We start from the raw sequence: 18,948 nt of genomic DNA, 5'->3' as shown, positions 1-18,948 counted from the left end.
GCAAGCTCTTGAAAATGCAGATTACTATGGAGTAGAGAAAAGCAAAGAACTACATTTTATGTTTCCTTTGCAAAGGCATTTCAAATCTCTGTTCTCTGGCTCAGAAGAATTGTTCTGGTTGTATGGGGCAGCAACACTGGTCTTCAAGTCAAAAGAAAGGAAAAATAATTGGGTTTAGGCAACTAACTTGGGCTGCAGTCATAACGCTCTATCAATTTTGCTGTGGCGAAAATCCCCCGCTTTAAGCACGAGAATGTCCTGATTGTGCATGAGAAACCACAGCTTCTCTCCAGCACGGCTTAAAAATAGTTGTTTGTATCTGCAGGCAGAGTGCTAGGTCTTTCCCGTTGTGGTCATGCTCTTAGGTGGGGCTGGAACCCAGCCCAGCAAAAGCTCTGGCTTTGCGTCGATGGAAAAGTTCTCATCCTTTGTGCCTGCATTATAGAATGAAGTTTAGAATTAAGCTAAGTGACACCAAGAAATAATAGCAGGGAAACATCTTAGGGAAGAAACGACCCTCTTCGGACTTGTTATGATGTCACTTATTTCTGTCCCTTCCTACGGAATTTGAGGATTCCTGATCGGCTCATTACCTCTCTCGCGCTGTGTTTTGTGCTCAGTTACACTGACGGCAAATTCAAAGGAGCTCAGAAGGATCCAGGCGGAATTGCTCCAGCCAGACCCTGGAGTAAAACTGTGGCTGCTATCCCCTTCCCTCCTTTAAAAAAAATATGTGATTTTATCTCTTGTAATCTCTCTGACTGTGAGCTAACTGGGGTTTAGCACAAAAGACCTACACTACTGTTCTAAGAGCAATGGGGAAAACCCATTAATACAACGTACCCTTTACTTAACAGAAACATACAATTTTTTGCATGTTCTATTTCAATCCCAAATGGAAAAAAAGCACCAAAATACAGGATATTAGTGGCAAAGTAACGAGACGCTGCAATAATTTCCAATCCCCAAGACGGTGGTGCTGTCTAACAATTTGAGGAAAGCTTGTTAAGTTCAATGCTTTGCTTGTGCTTCGGTGCTAGTTCCACAGTGACAGGACAGGGGACCATAAAGCATGGTAAAAGGGAGGGAGTGGAAAGGAAAAGCTTCACTATCAGACAAGGCTTCCAGTCATCACCAGACTGGACCGAGAACAACAAGGTGCAACAAGAGGAATTAAACCAAAGCCTTTTTTTCAAACAGCTGAGCTCCCCGCCAGTCCCTTCCTGAAGGCCTGAGTGATCCGAGAAAGGAAGCAGCCTTTTACCCCTTGCAGGCAGATTGCATTTTTAAAAGCCCCTCAGATATAGTCTTTCAGTCCAATTCCACCAGCAGCGAACACCTAGAGGGGCTGGAGACACTGAGGTGGTTCAAATTCTGCTTCTTTGCACCTGGTGATTCTCCCTAGATAAAAAGTTACAGCTGAGAAGCCCCCTCGGATGCTAGAGGTAAAAGCCAGGCTAAATGAGAACAGCCAAGTGTTAACATCGTCTACAAATGGCATGTGGTTTGGGCCAGTAATTAATGTAATGAGGCAGCTTAATGCATCTCCCTTTCTTAAGAGGGGAGGGTGCAGCGGTGGGCAGGGTGAGGGGACAATCCACGGTAGAGGTGATCGAGTCAGCAGCTGCATCATGAGTCTGTTTGGAATTTTCTTTCCACCAGTTTTGATCAGTTCTAGCATGCTTAAAAAAAACCGCTCCACAGGCATGCAGAAGGATCAGCTGCTAATGGCATCTTACCCTCATCCCCTCAAATCGGGACAACGCTCTTAAAGGCCTCAAAGCTCTTAGTGTCCTAAGGGACTTTATGGCACCTAGTTCCGAGTAGCCCAGGGCATTAGCTATAAGGCTGACTAAAGAGACCTACACAGAAAATAGAAAAAAAAAAAAAAAAAAAGAAAGAAAAAAAAAAGGAAAGAAAAAAAGAAAAAGAAAAAAAAGGTTCCAGACTGTTAGAATGAATCCCCTAGCACTGATTGCCCAGCCCAGACTGCCAGCCTGGGCGGCCCCGTAATAAATACCGAAGACATGACACCAGCTGCCTACTTCACTTGACTGAAACGACCTGGAAGGAAATAATGCGGTTGAGAAAGGCATAAGAAAAGAACATAGGGGAAAGATAAGTGAGAGAGAGGCAGAGACACACAGACAGAGAAGGGGTCTGTCGGAAGGAAGAGCCCAAACGATGACAAAAACCTTACCCTCGCCCTTTACTGTCTGCAGGATCCCAGCGGCTCCCATTAAATTTAAGCCAGACAAATTTTAAAGGTACCTATGAGAAAGAATACAGATAAATACACACACTGCACAAACTGCGCTCAACTCGTAATGCAAGCCACCGTGCTCACGCTGAGTGGTGGTGCTTCATCCGTGGCAACGGCCTCCAGGGGCGGGACGCGTGCCTGGGCTCGCTTCTGCCAAAACAATCCTGAAAAACGTGAACGCTGACCCCGGCACGCTCGGCGCTGAGGCAGCCGGTTCCAACGTTTACGGCCTGAAAACCCAAGGACGGGTGTGGTTTTTCCTCCTTGTAACACAGAGCAACTCCTGTGCGCTTTTTTTGCCTGCCCGAAGCTGCAGTGACGTTTGCGAGCACCTCTGAGGGAGGATGAGGATGGGTAAGTCCGTCTTACAGATGGGCAAACTGAGGTGCACAGCGATGGCGTGGCTGCTCGGGCTCATACACCGACACCACGACACAGCTGCAGACGGGTTTCTTACACCCATTTCTCAACAGCAAAACCACAAAGACAACCTATTTTCTTTTGCAGCTTGGCATGGGATTTTGGCTCTACACTTGTGAACCACTGAATATCCGGAACCAGCTGGTACCGAGAGCAGCTCAGGGTCCTGCAGGATTAAGCCCTGTGTCACCAAAAGCCTGAAAGCGTGGGGCCATCTACTTTCTGAGCTGGCACATGCGTTTAGGCAGCAGTCCATTTCCCACGCAAGCCTACGGAAACTCTTTAGGTTAGATCAGACTTTACGTGTGGCCAAGTCACGAGTATCTACAGACACCGTTTCATCAGCATGGCACTATCTTCCATTTTTGACCAGTACCACATTACAGACAGATAAGAACAGATATGTCAACCTTTTAGAAGGAAAAAAAAAAAGACACCAATATACAGTAACAAATAATGGAAAAACATGAGACCTCCTCCTACAACAGGTGGGGATTTTTAGCTTCATTTGCAGACTAGGACACTTCCTACTTATCATTCCCTTTAAAAGAAGGGATATTAAGATAATAACGCGAAATTCATTACAAGGACGATTCTGATTCCACACATATTCCAGGGAAATCTCAGGACCAGATTTCAAATGCATGAACATGCGGAAAAACACAGAGATTTGACCCTCTTTTGCTGTTTGTGAGTGTGCTTCACGCTTTCTTGTCTGCCCCGAAATAAGTGGCCACAATATATGGCAACACAGCTCTTTGGTTTTTCCATGTGGTTTCCTGATTTTAAAATTACACTGATGAAAACATGCCGGGGCGTCCCAGAGGTTTACAGCAAAGCCTCTGTGACCAGCCCACCGAGGACCGGGGCAAGCCCACCGCCACAGCGGGACATTAAATCCCTGGTCCCAAATTTCAAAATACGGATGGGATCTGGAGGCCCAGGCTATAAGGTCCTCATACAGAGAACTACAGCATTTTACCCTGTAAACGTAATACAGGGCAAGGCTTCACTGCATCCTCGATTTTCAAGCTTCTTCCCCTTGGGATAACGCCTTGCTCCCAAGAAGGAAACTAACACAACGGCAGCGAAACGTCTAAAGGCTGTTTTAGATTTCATGGGGCCTTTTCAGCATTATTCTCTTGGGACGCTCCGACAGAAGACACAGCAGGCACCGATGTCAGACAAAAGGAATTCCAGATTGACTGAAAAGCAGAAGCCTTCATTATTACCCAGAAAAAGACTCTGTCTTCACAAATACACCCAGCAAGCTTTGGGGATCAGAGGAGGAGGGTTATCTGACAACGCTATCAAACCTGAAAAATAACATTCAAGAGCGTTGTTACGATGCAAAGGCTTATTCTCTATTAGTTACGGCTGCCATCCTGACTTCACTCGAACCCCGTCTATGTCCCATTAGAAAATTTGATACAAAAAAAAAAAAAAAAGGTGATTTAATGGATACAGGACGGGATGCATAGCTGAGATCCTGTCGAGTAAGATTTTGGCATCTCGAATTCACATTTCAGATTTTTTGCAGACAAAAACGTGCAACACTCCTCTCTACGATACCAAGCGAAAAGAGAAATTCCTCCTAAAGCACTGTGAATTGTGGTTCTTTGTACCTATGCGCTTGGTCCCTCCCTGCAGTGCGCCACCGGACTGGGAAGCTGCTTCTCTTTACTCCACCAGCAGCCGGATACTTGGGAAGCAAAGGAAATTTGTAATACATGTGTCAATGAAACCGCACTTCCCTTGTTCCCAACAGCTGCAATTCAACTCACAACACGAAGCAGAAGGACTGAGAATGCTATTTTTGTGCTCAGCTGCTGGTCGTCTTTTCAATACAGTACCCCAGAGAATTTCATTTGCTGAAACACTCTTGGAGCAGCACAGAATAGATGGTATCTCGCATTAGTTTCCACATTAGCACTTGTACTTCATCTTAAGGCAGCAAAAGAGATACAGGGTTATTTTCAGAAAAGAAGAGTTACTGCTTCAAGATGTGGGTTACAAGGAAAGGTGTTAAGGAGATCGGAGAGGACTTTAAAAATTTTTTAAAATTTTAAAATTTCAGTTTTCCACAGGAAACGTAGACATCTTGAGTCACTTCTGCCCCTGAATTCCAAGCATAGTTCCTCCTCCTACTCAGAAATATTTCCAGAGTGATAATGTCACTGAGCAGCAACTTGGCATAACTGAATCATATTCAAAATGTTCCAAATGAGAAGCTTGGAAAAATTTGGGGTTTTTTTGGTTTTTTTTTATACTTGCTCTTGGGGCATTCACTAAGGTCACTGACTCACAACTGGATGTGATGACACGTTTTAAAAGAATCCAAGCACTTGGGATTCTAAAGTTCCTTTTTTTGCAATTCTTTGGACTTCAAGTCCTATTGAATTCCATCATTTTCTGCCACTTTTGACAGCACAAATTCCCTTTCTTTTAAATGCCCTTGCTGTGCTTCAGAACCAAGTTTATTGCTAACACTTCTCGCTATTGTCTGTCTTCTTTTAATTCTCAAATTTATTCTCCCTACCAAGCCGTTCAGCAGGGGATTCCAGAGCGATCGTGTGCTGAACTGCCCAGACCGACCGTCTGCCTTGTCCGTGCTACGATCTCTTCTCAGCAGCTGTCTTTGCTTTGTGACACGGTCCTGCTTTTCCTCTCCTGGGCATTAGGTCTTTTTAAGAGAAGAAGGATGATGTTCAACTTCAGTTTGCATATTAAGCTTTCAGAGTAGTCAGATTCTCACAAATATATGTGCCCAACGTTCAGAACAACAGACCTCGTCAGGGGGTGGGAGGGGAAGATTCTGCCTGCATCATCAGCCCCCGTCATTAATAACACAAGAAAATGATTACAGAAAGAGGGTGTCACCAAGGAATACCACGTCTGCACAAGTTCTCCCACTGTTAACACCTTCCCGTAGCTCAACGTGCAGGCAGGCCTCTTAGAAACAGTATTTTCAGCGGAGCAAAAGAGCCAAGGCCTGGAAACCCCTCCTTTGTCTCTGCAGGCTCATAGGACCTGCGGGGCAGAAATTCCACAGTTGCACAGGAAACACCAGCAACGCTCGGAGGGCTCAAGGGTTTTATCCTAGTTCTGGAAACTTACAGATACCTGGGATTGAATCCTCATTAAATGTGTGAGTCAGTTAGGACACTTCTCAGGAGAAAACATTACCCCATCGTGCTTCTAACTACCATTTTTTTCCAACCAGAAATAAGGAGGAGAGGATACATACAGCCACAATGAGGAAATCCAGCCAGCACCAGGCGTTAGTGAAGAACTTGACAAATCCGTAAGCACACCATTTCAGCAACATCTCCAGGATGAAAATGTAGGTGAAGACCTTGTCCGCGTACTCCAAGATGGTCCGGATGGTTTTTCTCTGTTCTATGTAAATATCCTCAAAAGCCTGGGAAATAACCAGGTACTCGTGTCATTAGAGCGGATTTATTCCATAACGCCATGTCGTTATCCAGAAGCTTATTCAAACCATACTGAGACGAGCAGTGGAACCGCATTTCTTCCGCGGTGCATCTTTTCTGCCCTGGTAGTTGCAACACGGCAATGCCAACCCAAAAACCCCCAACCCAACCCCCGGAAAAGGAAAGACCCGAATCAATTAACACAAGAACTTCTCTGCCTTTTAGGGATCTGAGCACGAGCCTTTATATCTAAACGTTCAGCAGCTGGTATCCCTCCAGTAACGCACACAGGCAGGCTTTCTCTGCGGCTCAGCGCATCCAAAAGGGCCGAGTCAGTGGCAATCAGACTGTTCATTGCTAGGAAAGCTGTGCCTGTCAGGAAAGCCAGGCTACTGCTGTGGGATACAAACTGTTGTGGACTTCGGTCCTAAAACTCACGAGTAACGCGCGCCTGAAGCTGCGTGTTGTACAACCCTATCTGCTGAACGGCCGGCGCACTGTGTGAGAACAACCAACGGTAGTCGTTGTTTGTGTCTCTGTGACACCACAAGGCCAAGAAGGTCTGCGAGGACAGGAAAGCGAAGAAAGGAAAATACAATTATTCTTGTTCAGGAAAGGCTGATGTCCAAAAGCCTCACATTTCTAGCCAAGCTACAATCAGAACCCAGGTTTGAAGGCTTTCAGTCTTAATTTAAACTAAACAAGAATCATTAATAAAAGCTTTTGTTCAGCACCTGCCGCAAGGGAGCTGTGTTGTTTTCCAAGTAAGAATTACCACAGCTTGCTTTTTCACCGCATTTCCTATACGCGGCCCTCCCAGCTAAACATCCCCTAGCTTAACACAACCGAGCCACACACGTTTCTGTATTTCACTCACCAGAGCACCACTGCTCAGTAGGATCATGAAGATGATGAAAGTCTCAAACCAGTTATGTTCCACAATCAGAAAACAAGTCTTCCGCAAGGTCCACCAGGACTTCCCCAGCCCTTCCTCAATATTCACCTGGCAACACTTACAGCGCTGCATACAACCTGGAATGGGGACAGTGCACGAAGGAGGATGGGCCCAAATTCGGTTAGATAACAGATGAGCTACTCTAAGAACATGAAATTGTTGTCTAGAAGCAGCTTTGATGCCAACGATATTACATGCGCTGAGTGTCAGTTAAAACTCTTGCTTTCTTGAGTACTTTGTGATTACTTTCGCCACTTCTGTATCTGGGCACCTGAATTAACATCGGTCCATGAACAGATTAAGCTCGTTATATTTGGTGAGGTATCCATGCACTTGACAGAAGAGGAATGGAAAACTCGCTGATAAAATAACCTTGAACCATTTAAAATATCTTTGCCATGGGAATACCTCTAATGAATCAGTTACTGAAAGACATTGAGGCCAGCGACAGAAGGGGAAAAAAAACTCAGCCAGAAGCCAGGTTCTTCTGCTTCTAAGTACTCAAGGCATCAGCTGTACAAACGATCAACTTGCCCTACCTATAGGTCATCTAGATCCTTGCAATGGCAACTATGCCTCCGAGGCCTTCACCTTGCAAATGCTTCTAAGCTAGTTCACCTGTGATGGAGGGACCAGGAGGGTCTCAAAATAAGCTGACAGCCAGCCCTGATGCAGGCCGAGACCTAACCTTAAGGTAAGCTTACAGTAGACAGGTGCCCGAAACAGCTCAGAGGCTTCTTCCTATACTCACAGTCATCTTACCTTCTGTGAAGCATGCGTCTGGGTCCAGATACTCCTCTGGTGCCTCCACAGGGACCTCTTCCACTTCGGGCTTGATATCAATGGTGCTACCTTCAGAGGAGCTGGTATCATCAAGTTTCTTGAACACAAAATAAAACCCAATCCAATCTATAATTCGTTCCCAACAAATATCAAACTTCATGATGACTCAGCAATTTGTTAATCAGATTTACTGTAACGGAAGTTGTTTCCTCACTTCACCTCATTAAGATCCTGACCCAGCTTACATCTCATGTTAACAGGACAGACAGTTTTAAGTATTTATATTATACATATTTATAAGTCTTTGTGGCTCTCCATAGAGCAACTAGCCCAGGAAACTTCCCTCTTGAGTGCAAAGACATCATCACAATATAAACTGAAGTTTTGTGCTGGCACTCTCTAGTTCTCCCTCCCGAGACGCTTCCAAGCACCCACATGAGGGTCAAATGACTAGAACGAGTTCTTAGCATTCCATCCTACCTCTTTGCTGCCATCAGGGTCTGTATCACTGCTGAAATCTTCTGTGTTGAGATTTTCAAAATCGGATTCACCTACAGCAATAGGTACCCGGACAGTGAGATTGGGGTTATTGATGAAGGACATGTGATCTTCATCTATTATGTACTTCTCCACACTGCTCCCAATTCCACTCGTCGTGCCATTGCCGTTCTTCTGATAATCAATGTCTCTGTTGATATCGGCCCCTGTATGGTTAGCGATGCAGTTCACCTTCTTGTCATACAATTCATCCAAGGGCTTGACCTCATCTGCCTCTCTCTGCTTGAAATGAGCCTGCATGAACTCACGCACTTTGGCCTTGGTCCAGGCAATGCCCTTCTTGATGCGAATAACAGATATCTGCAGGTTGTTCATCTCCCCGTCATCATCTGTTGCTGCTAAGTTGTCTGCGCTGAAGGAGCTCAGTAGCAAGGCCAAGAAGAGGTTCAGCACCTGAAGGACAAGAGGTCACGCTTGGCAGAGCTGCCACCCAGGGTTATATTCCCAAAGCTGAAGAGGAGTATTTAGCCACCCGAGTCCTGCTGACATTAACAGGGGCTGCGGAGTGAAGTCTCCAAACACCACACTCACAACCAGCTCTGGGGCCCCACAGACCTGCTGAGGACTCAGGGAACAAGACAGGGATCCTGCCACGCGTTCCGTGAACGGGGAAGCCCTGTCCCGCACAACTCCGCTGGTGTCAGTGGGGTTTGGTGCAGGTAAAAGGGTCCCTGAGTCCCTGACACAGAGCCCCTTGCAGGACCCAGAGCGCAGGGATTAGAGAGAGGGATTTAAGCAGCAGCCATCCAAGGGATTTAAATTCCGTGCTACTGGTTTAGTCCCATCTCTGGCTCAAAGGAAACGGGCCAAATCTAGGCATTTTGAGTGGTCACTCCCAGCTCTGTTTCCTTGCCCACACCTAGCGCTGGTCCCCAAGACTTATTTTGTCAAAAACCCTTGGCGAGACAAGTCCTCTCAGCGAGCGCTCACACTGCTTTTTAGATATGCAACTGTTTATACTACTTCATTCTTGCTTATGTTTTCCTCCAGAGACTTTTCTTCATGAAATTTAAGACGAGAAGGAAGCATCATGATCTAGTCTAACCTCCCACACAACAGGCCCTGCAATTTCACCAGCCGATCCTTGCACACAACTATCCCTCCTGACTGAGCTAGTGGGCAGATTTTAGAAGAAACTTCCAACCTGATTTTAACACTTCAGGACCTTCCCCTGCGTACCAAATTATTTCCTCTCCTGGCATTTGAAGAGCCAGGTTTTGGTTCTTTTGAGCTTCTTTTACCCCCTCAGGCAAGGTGTGGATCTGTCCCCTTTGACCGAGGTCTTTGTACCTCCAGCTTTTGTTACAAAGCGCTTCGATGCTTTACTCGTAGGCAATGGTCGTTATCAAGCAAAGCACATCCTTAATACTGTGCTACCAAAGTCAACAGGACCGTTCATATGTCAAAGGCCACGAAGGACCGCGAGATATGCACAGATCATTACTCCCTAGTCCTGTGGTCTCCCCATGTTCTACCCCACCCAGAGGTAACCAGTAAAGACCATCAGTAACCATTTACTGACCACTAAATTTCCGATGACCATGACCATCATGAAGACAATCAAGCACATGGCCTGTCCTGCCACTTCCATACAATCCCACATGGTCTCAATCCATTCCCCACACAACACACGGAAGACAATAAGGAAGGAGTGGAAGAAATCGTGCATGTGCCAGCGGGGTAGCTCACACTCCGGATTGATCTTGCAGACACACTCCTTGTAGCTTTTGCCGAAGAGCTGCATGCCCACCACAGCAAAGATGAACACGATGATGGCTAGCACCAAGGTCAAGTTCCCCAAAGCACCCACTGAGTTACCGATGATTTTTATCAGCATGTTCAGAGTGGGCCAGGACTTGGCCAGTTTGAAGACTCTCAACTACAAAAAAAAAAACAACCAAAAAACAAAACAGAAAAACGACACTTAACTTAATTCCATCTTAAACAATGACGGAAATCAGGTAGAACGTTCTAAACATCGACCGTCTTGTATTTTACGTAAACATAAGCCCATGGTTCTGCTACTGAAGTCAGTGGGAGTGCGGAATACTTTACTTCTCCTTGGGTTTGGCCTCCTATATTTTGTAGTTATTTATCCCCTGCACAGTGATCTCCCTTTACAAAGGAAAAGTACGGAGCCTCTATCTTGCTTTGCAACTTTGCAATGTCAAGGGAGTCACGAGATTTATTTGAAGGGTGTGTGTCACAAAAATTTACTTTTTCTTTCCTGAATGCTTCTCATCTTCCTCTGGAAAAAAGGACTTGTCTTCCTGGCATATCCAGAACACACAATCAAAGATTAATTTCCAGAGAATCTCATCTGGAGACAGACTTTCTGAAGCTGGTATAAGCAGGAGCTTCTGAGTACTGTGCTCCTTGGAAAATCTGACCTCAGTTGTGGTTCTCTGTGCCCAAAAATTTAACCTTGAGGCTTTCATAATTTAATTTTCAAAAGCTTAACCACTGACAGCACAAGTTAAAGCACATGACGGCTGTAGGCATTCAGGACTTTTATCATACTGTAACATACAACCTACCAAATTTGACCACGTGAAGTAAGAGGCACATTCTAAAATGGTCCACCCCCACCCCCACTAAGCACTCTACACCGAGACACCTCCCAGGCCATCCTTCACTGCCTACGCGCTGTCGCTCAGCTCTCATAAACAGCAGTTGCGAATTAAGAAGAGACAACAAAACCGACACCATTCCATCTCTGTCCTCCCCAAACCAAACCAAACCAAACAAACAAAAAGAGTGGGTTTTGCCTTATTTAAAAGCTTTCTAGTAGCTCCAAGATAGTAACATTCAAAAAGAACTGGAATACAGAATACCAATCGGAAAGATCGCAGCACAGAAAGTCCTTCCACATCTGCTAGACTCAGTTCCATTAAACTGAGGGAGACAATAAATCCATCAAAGATGTTCCAGCCTTCTTGGAAATAATAGTAGGGATCCATGGCAATGAGCTTCAGGAACATTTCTGCTGTGAAAATTCCAGTGAAAACCTGGAGCGGTAAAGAGAGAGACAGGCAAAAAACAGGCAAAATGTCGCTTTAGTTCTTTTTCTGATCTTCAGGGTAAATATCAAACAATGCAATTTGTCATGCCAACTCAGACATGCGGCCTGTGCAATCCGTGTGCTTGTCTGCAATAGCCTCTTCTCCCCTGACGCAGCACAGGTATCACTGACCCCCTCGGGTGTACCAGGAATTAAGAGATGGATTTTTAAGCAGTAACAAATTGTGACGAGAGAAGCGCACCCTTCGCAAACATCTCTGAGCTGCCACAGATTGCCGTGAGGGCAAGCTCATGCCTCTCGGTGTCATCTAGAGTCTGGAGCAGCAGTTCCTTCGGTCTAAGTCTACAATAACCAGCAATTTATCCAGCAGGAGCAGATCTGTCAGGAGTATTTACCAATAGCGTCTTACCAGATTTCCTACGGAGAGCACATGTTCAAACTCCGGGGTCATAGGATGGTGCTCCATTGCCATGAACAAAGTGTTCAGCACAATACAGATGGTGATGGCCAAGTCAACGAAAGGATCCATGACAATTAAGTTCACTATCTCCTTCAGCTTGATCCAGTAGGGGTGGCACTCCCAGATCAAGAACGTGTTGGCAAATTTGTACCAGCAAGGGGGACACTTCCTCTGGGACTCTTCCAGCTCTACGGTTACAAAACAAAACAGCACGAGTTCAGTCTTCACCTCTGAGGCTGCTGGATCTGTCTGAGGCCTCGCACAGCTACAATACTCTCTGATTTTCCCCGTCCTGAACCTCTCTTGTGTCTCCCTGATTGCACAATTCAATATTCTGGGGCCAAAGATATGTTTTGCCCTATGTACATACTACGCTCAAAGCGGAAGAGCTCCAGGATGCTTGGCGGTAGCTTAAGACAGAGAGTCACTAAGCCATGAACCTTGTGATGCCATGGCCAACCACAGATCGCCACGACAGACAAGCCAAGTCAGTCTTTGCGCTGAGCTTCACTGGCTTCTCCTTTGTGCCTACGCAGGAGTTACCTCACACCTGCACGAGGTTACCGGGAAGCACAGTTCTAAACCTGTGCAACAGCCCCGTGTGGATCTCGTGATTCAATCCACATTGTTTTAAATGAAGGGATGTGTTTAACTCAGAACTGATCAAGGTAAAATGGTTTAAATCAGAGTTACAGATTCTAAACTGTCTTCACTGCCAGTTTTTAAATAGCTTAAATGAATTCTGTGCTGAATGCAGACATGGTCTAAAAGAGGAAATATATGACATAATGCTGCAAAGGATTTTAAACAGGAATAACCTGATTAAGACAAACCACATCCATCTACAGAAATCAAACATGATGCTGCGTCCTTTTTTTTTAAACTGGCTTATTTCAAGTGGGGGTGGGAAAAAAACAGGAGTTCCCCCCCTCTATTCTTTGATTTGCAATGGTCCCATTCAGGCTATACAGCTGTTCGTGCCAAAGTTTTATTTTTTGAGGGGTAGGGAAAGGATCACTGCTCTCTCTTTCTCATTGGTTCTCTGGTTGCTTAGTATTTAGTTGCCTTGGAATTTCTAAAGTTAAAAAAGAGGACCGTAGCACTGTAGCCTGTAGGCGTTTGCGCAGGAGGGAAGCAGCAACAGAACCTTGCTCTGTTTCTAAGTATATTTAGTTTTCATACAATTTTATTGCAGGAGACAGCAGGAATTTGAGATCATCAACCTCATACGGCTGCTGTTCATGAATTCTCGCTGGCTCCTGCATAACATATTTGGAAATCTCATCTCCGCATGCTGTCCGTTTCAGAATTTCCGTCATGTAGAAGTCCCTTTCTCTTCTGACAGCTCTCACATTTCAGCTCTTAGCGTAGCCCAGATCTTTTTCTCCCGTGGACTATAAGCAAAGGAGGGTCCCTCCGGTCCTTGGGAGATGGCAAAGACCAAACGCCTGAATCAGACATTGTCCTACCCCTATAATCTCCAACACTGCCTATTCATTATTGTAAAATTACAACTCTTCGTTGCCTTTACCTCTGTATCTATGTAATTTAGATGCAAAACCAAGTAAAATAAAGCCTAATAAATACTTCTGTACCAATAATGACTCAAAAGAAGCAGATTTAGGCAAAACCAATGCATGAATATGTACTCAAAAGCAGGGACAGCTAAATTCTGTATGTCTGAAGGGCACGGCATCCTCTGTCAGGTACCCGAGGCTCAGAACTGATCTCTGCTGTGCAGCGCTAGCCCACGCAGTCGGGGCCTGACCAGAGCCTGTGCCCGCACCCTACACCCCTCACCCTGCTCCCTTACAGACCAGCCATCGCGCTAATGCCCCAAGGCACTACGAAGCCATCTCATGAAGTTTTAACCTTACCATTCGGCATCCTCTCGGACAAACTGAGCGGACATGTGTGTCCGTACCTGTTTTGTGGCCGGCCACACCTCTGGCCGTGCAGAGGGACAGACAGCCAGCACGGCTCCAGCACAGGGAGCCCAGGGCACGTGTGAAGAGCTACGGATGGGTCCTCTGTCTTCCTACAACACACCACGAGAGGGCAATCGATACATACATACTGGAAAATACCAAAGGCCCACCTTCGAGCCATACCTACCCTCAACAAGGGTATTGGTCAACCCCGTCATTACACTGTTGGTTCGATCCTTTCTTCCATAGGACGCATTCACCTGATCCATCGAGACCAAGAGAGACCCACCGGGTTTCTTTCTAATTTCGATTTCAGTAGTACCCTGCAAAATTCATATGATGATTAATACAAACCCTTAATCTTCCCGGCATTTTACATGCTATCAGCCTAGAAATATGGCACGTACGCCCAAGGGAGAAAACCTTCCTTGCCCCTGCCATCCTTCTCGCTTTCCCATATTACGTGAGTGGCCAAACCAGAACTCAAGCCCTCATTTCTACTAGCACCAGTACTTTGCAGCCTTAGACAAATTAAGGACTATATTTTAGAGAACACATCTAACGAAGACTGCTGTAGTACACAGCAGTTTATACTCTGTACTACTACCAAACAGCACAGACGGGCAGTGACTCTTTTAACCAGCCACTTTACAACACATCTGGTCAGAGCGTGAACTCCACCCCAGCCCCCTTTGAGCCACACAAATGAATGAGGTTTAGGAACTAAGCACTTGGCAGTATCAACATTTATTTCAAAATCTGCACCTGAAAATTAGGATAAAAGAAGCTTGGCCACATCACTGTCCGAGAACTAACAGGGGTTTCTCCCACTCCAGCCCACTCCGAAGCTGATTTTCTAACACAACACGGACATGAAACCACGTCTCGATTTCACCCTTGCGAAGGATCGATCACCTTGCTTCCCATAAGTCAAAGAGCTTGCACTGCTAAAGGCACCTCACAGCTTCCCTCCTAAGATTGCTCTGCAAATGCCAGTCCCTGTTTAGGCACAGACAATCTCGCGTACTAACAGGCAGCTGGGTTTTTTTCCTCATTATAGGAATTTGCTGCTACCTGCTCGTGAGCCAAGGCCTCTGCACAGCCCAGGCGGCTCTCCCACCATGACAGTTAATAGCTTGTTGCCTGTTGAACTCTCTCTACATACAGAGTTAGCAAAATAACCGCTAAGTAACACTTTCTCTTTCACACATGCGTCATGCAGATTACTATTCCTACCCCATTCATGCTGTGTTAGAAAGAGAGTTAAACACTGAAGCAAAACATTGTATTAACATGCTAACAAGGGAAGAAAAAAGCCAGGTAGCAACTGATGCTTAACACAACTAATTAAGGTCAAACAGGTTGCAAGAATTGAAATAACTTTAAAAAAAAATAGCTTGGAATTTACAGGCACAGTAACCAGACTTTTCTCAGAAACGACTGATTTAGGTATCTCTCAAAGGAAGTTGTTTCAATCTTACCCAGATTCTTTTACGCCCTACTAATATTCTAGTTTTTGAGCTTTGTTTCTCTCCTGTATTCGGAAATGCTGATCCACTAAAAAGGTTACTCGATACCAATTCAATCAACTAATTACAAAAAGTCACAGTCAAGGAAAATTGAAAAATTTAAAAAAATAATTTTTAAAAATCCTTATTTTACTAACAGCTTCCCTTGCAAAGTTTAGTGAGGGCTAAAAGATTGTTTGTATTTCCCTTTATATCCCCAAATATTTTGTCTTATAGTGGACATCTGCAACGAATTTGGGCTGGTTTCCCCACTCCCAGGCTTTAAACAGCTCCTTACGAATTGCCCCGACATACTATCATTAGTTCTTTAAGTAAGGACTCAATTCCAAGCCTTTTTTTCCCAGGAAGCCAGGAGGAGAAGGAGGCGGGTCATTGATTTGAGAAGGAAAGAAAGGGGAAGTTGAGGCGCAGGGCGTTCGATCCAATACAGACTTTATCGTCTGCGGTCAGACAGACCGACTCTCATTCCAGCAGGAGTCTGGTTCACTCGAAGGGCGGCATACAGGAGAGGAGGAGAGGACAGACCGCCATGCCTGTGCTATCTACCCATTGCCTTCCTTACACTGTCATCAGTAGCTGCCTTATCTATTTTCACCTCAGGCAGAAGGCGTCCCCCAGGCATGCTGGAAGGTGGGCCACCGATGAGGGACACCACGCCGTTACAATCCACCGTGCTGTTCCTCTTCACGTTTCGGCGGAGGTTGGGGAAAATCCGCGAGGAGCGGCTGCCTTGGCTGTAGCCGCTGTAGCCGCTGTAGCTGCTCCTTCGATCGCGACCGCGGATGGGGATAAAGAGGGAGTCTCTCCTGCCTTCGCTTTCCTCCACTGTGCTGTGCTCGTCATCGGCAAACTCGTTCTCTGAACCTGGGTCACGAAATCGCCCCTTGTAGCTGAAGATGCTGCTCTTGCTATTGTGTCGGGAGAGAAAAGGGGAGCCTGGGATACTGAGGAGAGACTAGGAGGGAGAAAAGAAAGAATGACAACAGCGTGAATAGTATGGAAACAAAGCACTGCGGTGCCGTCAAGTGCTGCTAAAGTGGTTTCGCTCCCTCTCCAGGTCTACACAAACCATCGCCACTTAGTCGCTGGCTACACTTTAAGAGTTGTTTGCTCTTGGCTGGCCGAGCTACGTCGGTGAAGAAGTTATCTGGTTAGATTCAGTGCTCTCAGGAACAATTTATGCCAGGGTAAGTGTGTGCAAGGGCTGTAAACTTGGGCCATAAGTGTCCTCCTGATCCGCGGCAAGTTCAAGACGGTGGGCAGATTCCTTTGACATGCTAATGAGGATCTAAACTAGAACATTATCCTGACTGCAAACAAGCACAAACATTAGCGAAGGAAATGAAAACTACCTGGTTCATGATGGAAAATTTCCTTCCTAGCCTGTTATCTGGTAGCCTGAATGCTTTCCTCCTCATGCCATCCTCAGATTCAGACTTGAACACCTTTTCATTGTCACACTTCTCATCTCCTTCTGACAGTTCCTTGTCCTTTCGTTTTTTCCTCCTGTTTTGACGCTCCTTGGCGCTCTTGGAACTGAGTTTGGAAATCTCCGAAGAGCTCCGAGACATCCTCCCCCCACCATCATCTTCCACAGCATCTTCAGAGACTGTCCCTGCCGAAGTGACCATAGCAGCAGCCTGAGGGTGTAGGCAAGAGAAGGGAAAAATAAATCAGATCTTACCACGATTCATACTCAGTTTTCTGCTTTAAGAAAGACTGTGGCTTAATGCACGTCAATACAAGCCTCTGAGGCAGGATTGAGATGCTTATTCCTTCTCCTGGAAGAAACTTGGAGCCAGGACTTGTAAAAGCTTTTATAGTCTGCTTTTGCAGGTAGTAAAATCTCTCACAGTCTCTCAGCTTTGTTTATAAGCATTTAATAAAGGACCAATAAAGATGTACTTGTCTGTCTTGAAAAGAGAGTCCCACACTTAACTAGGAACTCTGGGAACATTTAAAATTTCCTTAATAGAAGGGAGTTTTCCAGTACAAGACAAACACAGCAAGCTTGCACATAATTCAGGAAAAACCAGCAGCAGCGGGAAAGGGATTGCGCACAATGTCAACCCCAGCCACCAGAGGACATGACGCCAGGGCAAGCCAGCCGTGGTACTGCTGCGTGTTTTGATTATACGTCACTGCTCTGTGATAACAGGCAAATCAATCTTAAAGTATGTAAATGCATCAAAAATATACAATCAAAGCACTCACCTGTGCTTCCTCCTGCTGCTTTTTCAATTGTTCTAACATGGCCTTAAATTCCGCCTCCTTCTGCTCTGCCTCCTCCAGCGTGGCCTGGTTCTGCTCTTCGTAAGCCATAGCTACCACAGCCAAAATCAGATTAACCAGATAGAACGATCCCACAAAGATCACCAAGACAAAGAAGATCATGTAGGTTTTTCCTGCTGCTCGTAAGGTCTGGAAGTAGAAAAGAAGGTAGAGGGAAGAGAAAAGGAACGGGGAAAGCAATTTCAGGGTGACACCCGATACGTGAACCGATCCCAAGTTTCTTGACCCGAATGCTTCTAAGAAAATACAGCGGTGCTGAATATTTAACATCTCAGCACTTCCGCTGCAAAGCACTAAGACACTGCACCTCCGTTAGCCATAAACACAGAAGGTGACATCCCTCTTCTCTTGAGGGAACATCCAACGGATGCAAACTGAAAACGATTCAGAAGTACAGTGCGAAACTCAATGCTTAGACTCCCTTAAAACAAAACAAAATGGAAGAAAAGCCATTTCAGCAAGGTCCCCAAACCATCCTCAGGTTACAAGGAAACACTCTGCCCTCCAAAAGCACCTGAGCACCCTCTGCGAGCAGAACTGCTCACAATCTTCCGCGGCAGGCAGTGAGGTTCTTCCAGAGCTAATTCACAGTTCAGCTGTACGCACGCTGAGGACCCTCCGTCCCTTCTGGACTTAGAAGTACAACACCCGCTTACAGGTGAAGCCCCCTTCCTCCGCAACACAGCATCTCATTGTGCAGCTTCGCTTGTAGCTACTCTTTCAGACAGGAGGAATAAAATAAAGCTTGTCACAATTTCCTTTCCTATACTGTCCCCAGATTCTCAGCTTGTATTAATGCTGAAGCAAAGCGTTTACTTACTAATTGATACAAGTTTTCCCAAAAGTCCTGAGTCATAAGGCGAAATAAAGCCAGAAAAGCCCAGCTGAAAGTGTCAAAGCTTGTGTAGCCGTAGTTGGGGTTCCGTCCTGCCTTCATGCACGTGTAACCCTCTGGACATTGACTGCGAAGAAGACGAGAGCCAGGTCAGGGCACCAAGGCAGTAAAAGGGATAGAGCAAGCTGACAACATGCACGTTGTCCGCGCTTACAGAGGTTTTCACAAGTCTCGTAACAAATGGCATGCGTTCTGCTTTTCGTGTCAAGTAAGACTGGCAGACAGGGAGACTGACAGACAGGATTGCTGGAGAGCCCTGTTATCTTTGTCCTATGGAAACAAGATGCGGCAACGCGAGGCTTTTCACCCAACGTGAGCCGAAAGGACTGGCTTTTGCCGTAAACGTCTTCAGAGCTGAAGGACTGGGTGAAAAACCAGTTGGAGGCAACAGCACATGGAAAGCTTCCCT

The 18,948-nt window shown here is 45.8% G+C and overlaps 1 protein-coding gene across 5 annotated transcripts in view; it reads right to left on the bottom strand.

The window, feature by feature from the left end:
• Positions 1-18,948, bottom strand: part of SCN8A (sodium voltage-gated channel alpha subunit 8) — a 59,248-nt gene that overhangs the window by 11,888 nt on the left and 28,412 nt on the right. For 3 of the 5 annotated variants that reach the window (XM_075075510.1, XM_075075507.1, XM_075075506.1), the window contains 13 exons: positions 18,465-18,606; positions 17,567-17,773; positions 16,705-16,992; positions 15,948-16,307; positions 14,011-14,146; positions 11,845-12,083; positions 11,248-11,421; positions 9,936-10,292; positions 8,336-8,806; positions 7,835-7,952; positions 6,995-7,149; positions 5,931-6,104; positions 1,740-1,862 (listed from right to left, as the gene is read on the bottom strand). In XM_075075510.1, coding sequence (XP_074931611.1) covers positions 1,740-1,862; positions 5,931-6,104; positions 6,995-7,149; positions 7,835-7,952; positions 8,336-8,806; positions 9,936-10,292; positions 11,248-11,421; positions 11,845-12,083; positions 14,011-14,146; positions 15,948-16,307; positions 16,705-16,992; positions 17,567-17,773; positions 18,465-18,606 — 2,944 coding nt within the window. The remainder of the gene's footprint in view (positions 1-1,739; positions 1,863-5,930; positions 6,105-6,994; positions 7,150-7,834; positions 7,953-8,335; positions 8,807-9,935; positions 10,293-11,247; positions 11,422-11,844; positions 12,084-14,010; positions 14,147-15,947; positions 16,308-16,704; positions 16,993-17,566; positions 17,774-18,464; positions 18,607-18,948) is intronic. The other 2 variants (XM_075075509.1, XM_075075508.1) reach the window with 1 other exon arrangement.

This window comes from Phalacrocorax aristotelis, chromosome 26 (assembly GCF_949628215.1).
Source record: "Phalacrocorax aristotelis chromosome 26, bGulAri2.1, whole genome shotgun sequence".
In the NCBI taxonomy this organism is placed as follows: domain Eukaryota; kingdom Metazoa; phylum Chordata; class Aves; order Suliformes; family Phalacrocoracidae; genus Phalacrocorax; species Phalacrocorax aristotelis.
The sequence above is the reverse complement of the archived record's forward strand: the minus strand, read 5'-3'. Positions and strand labels throughout refer to the sequence as shown.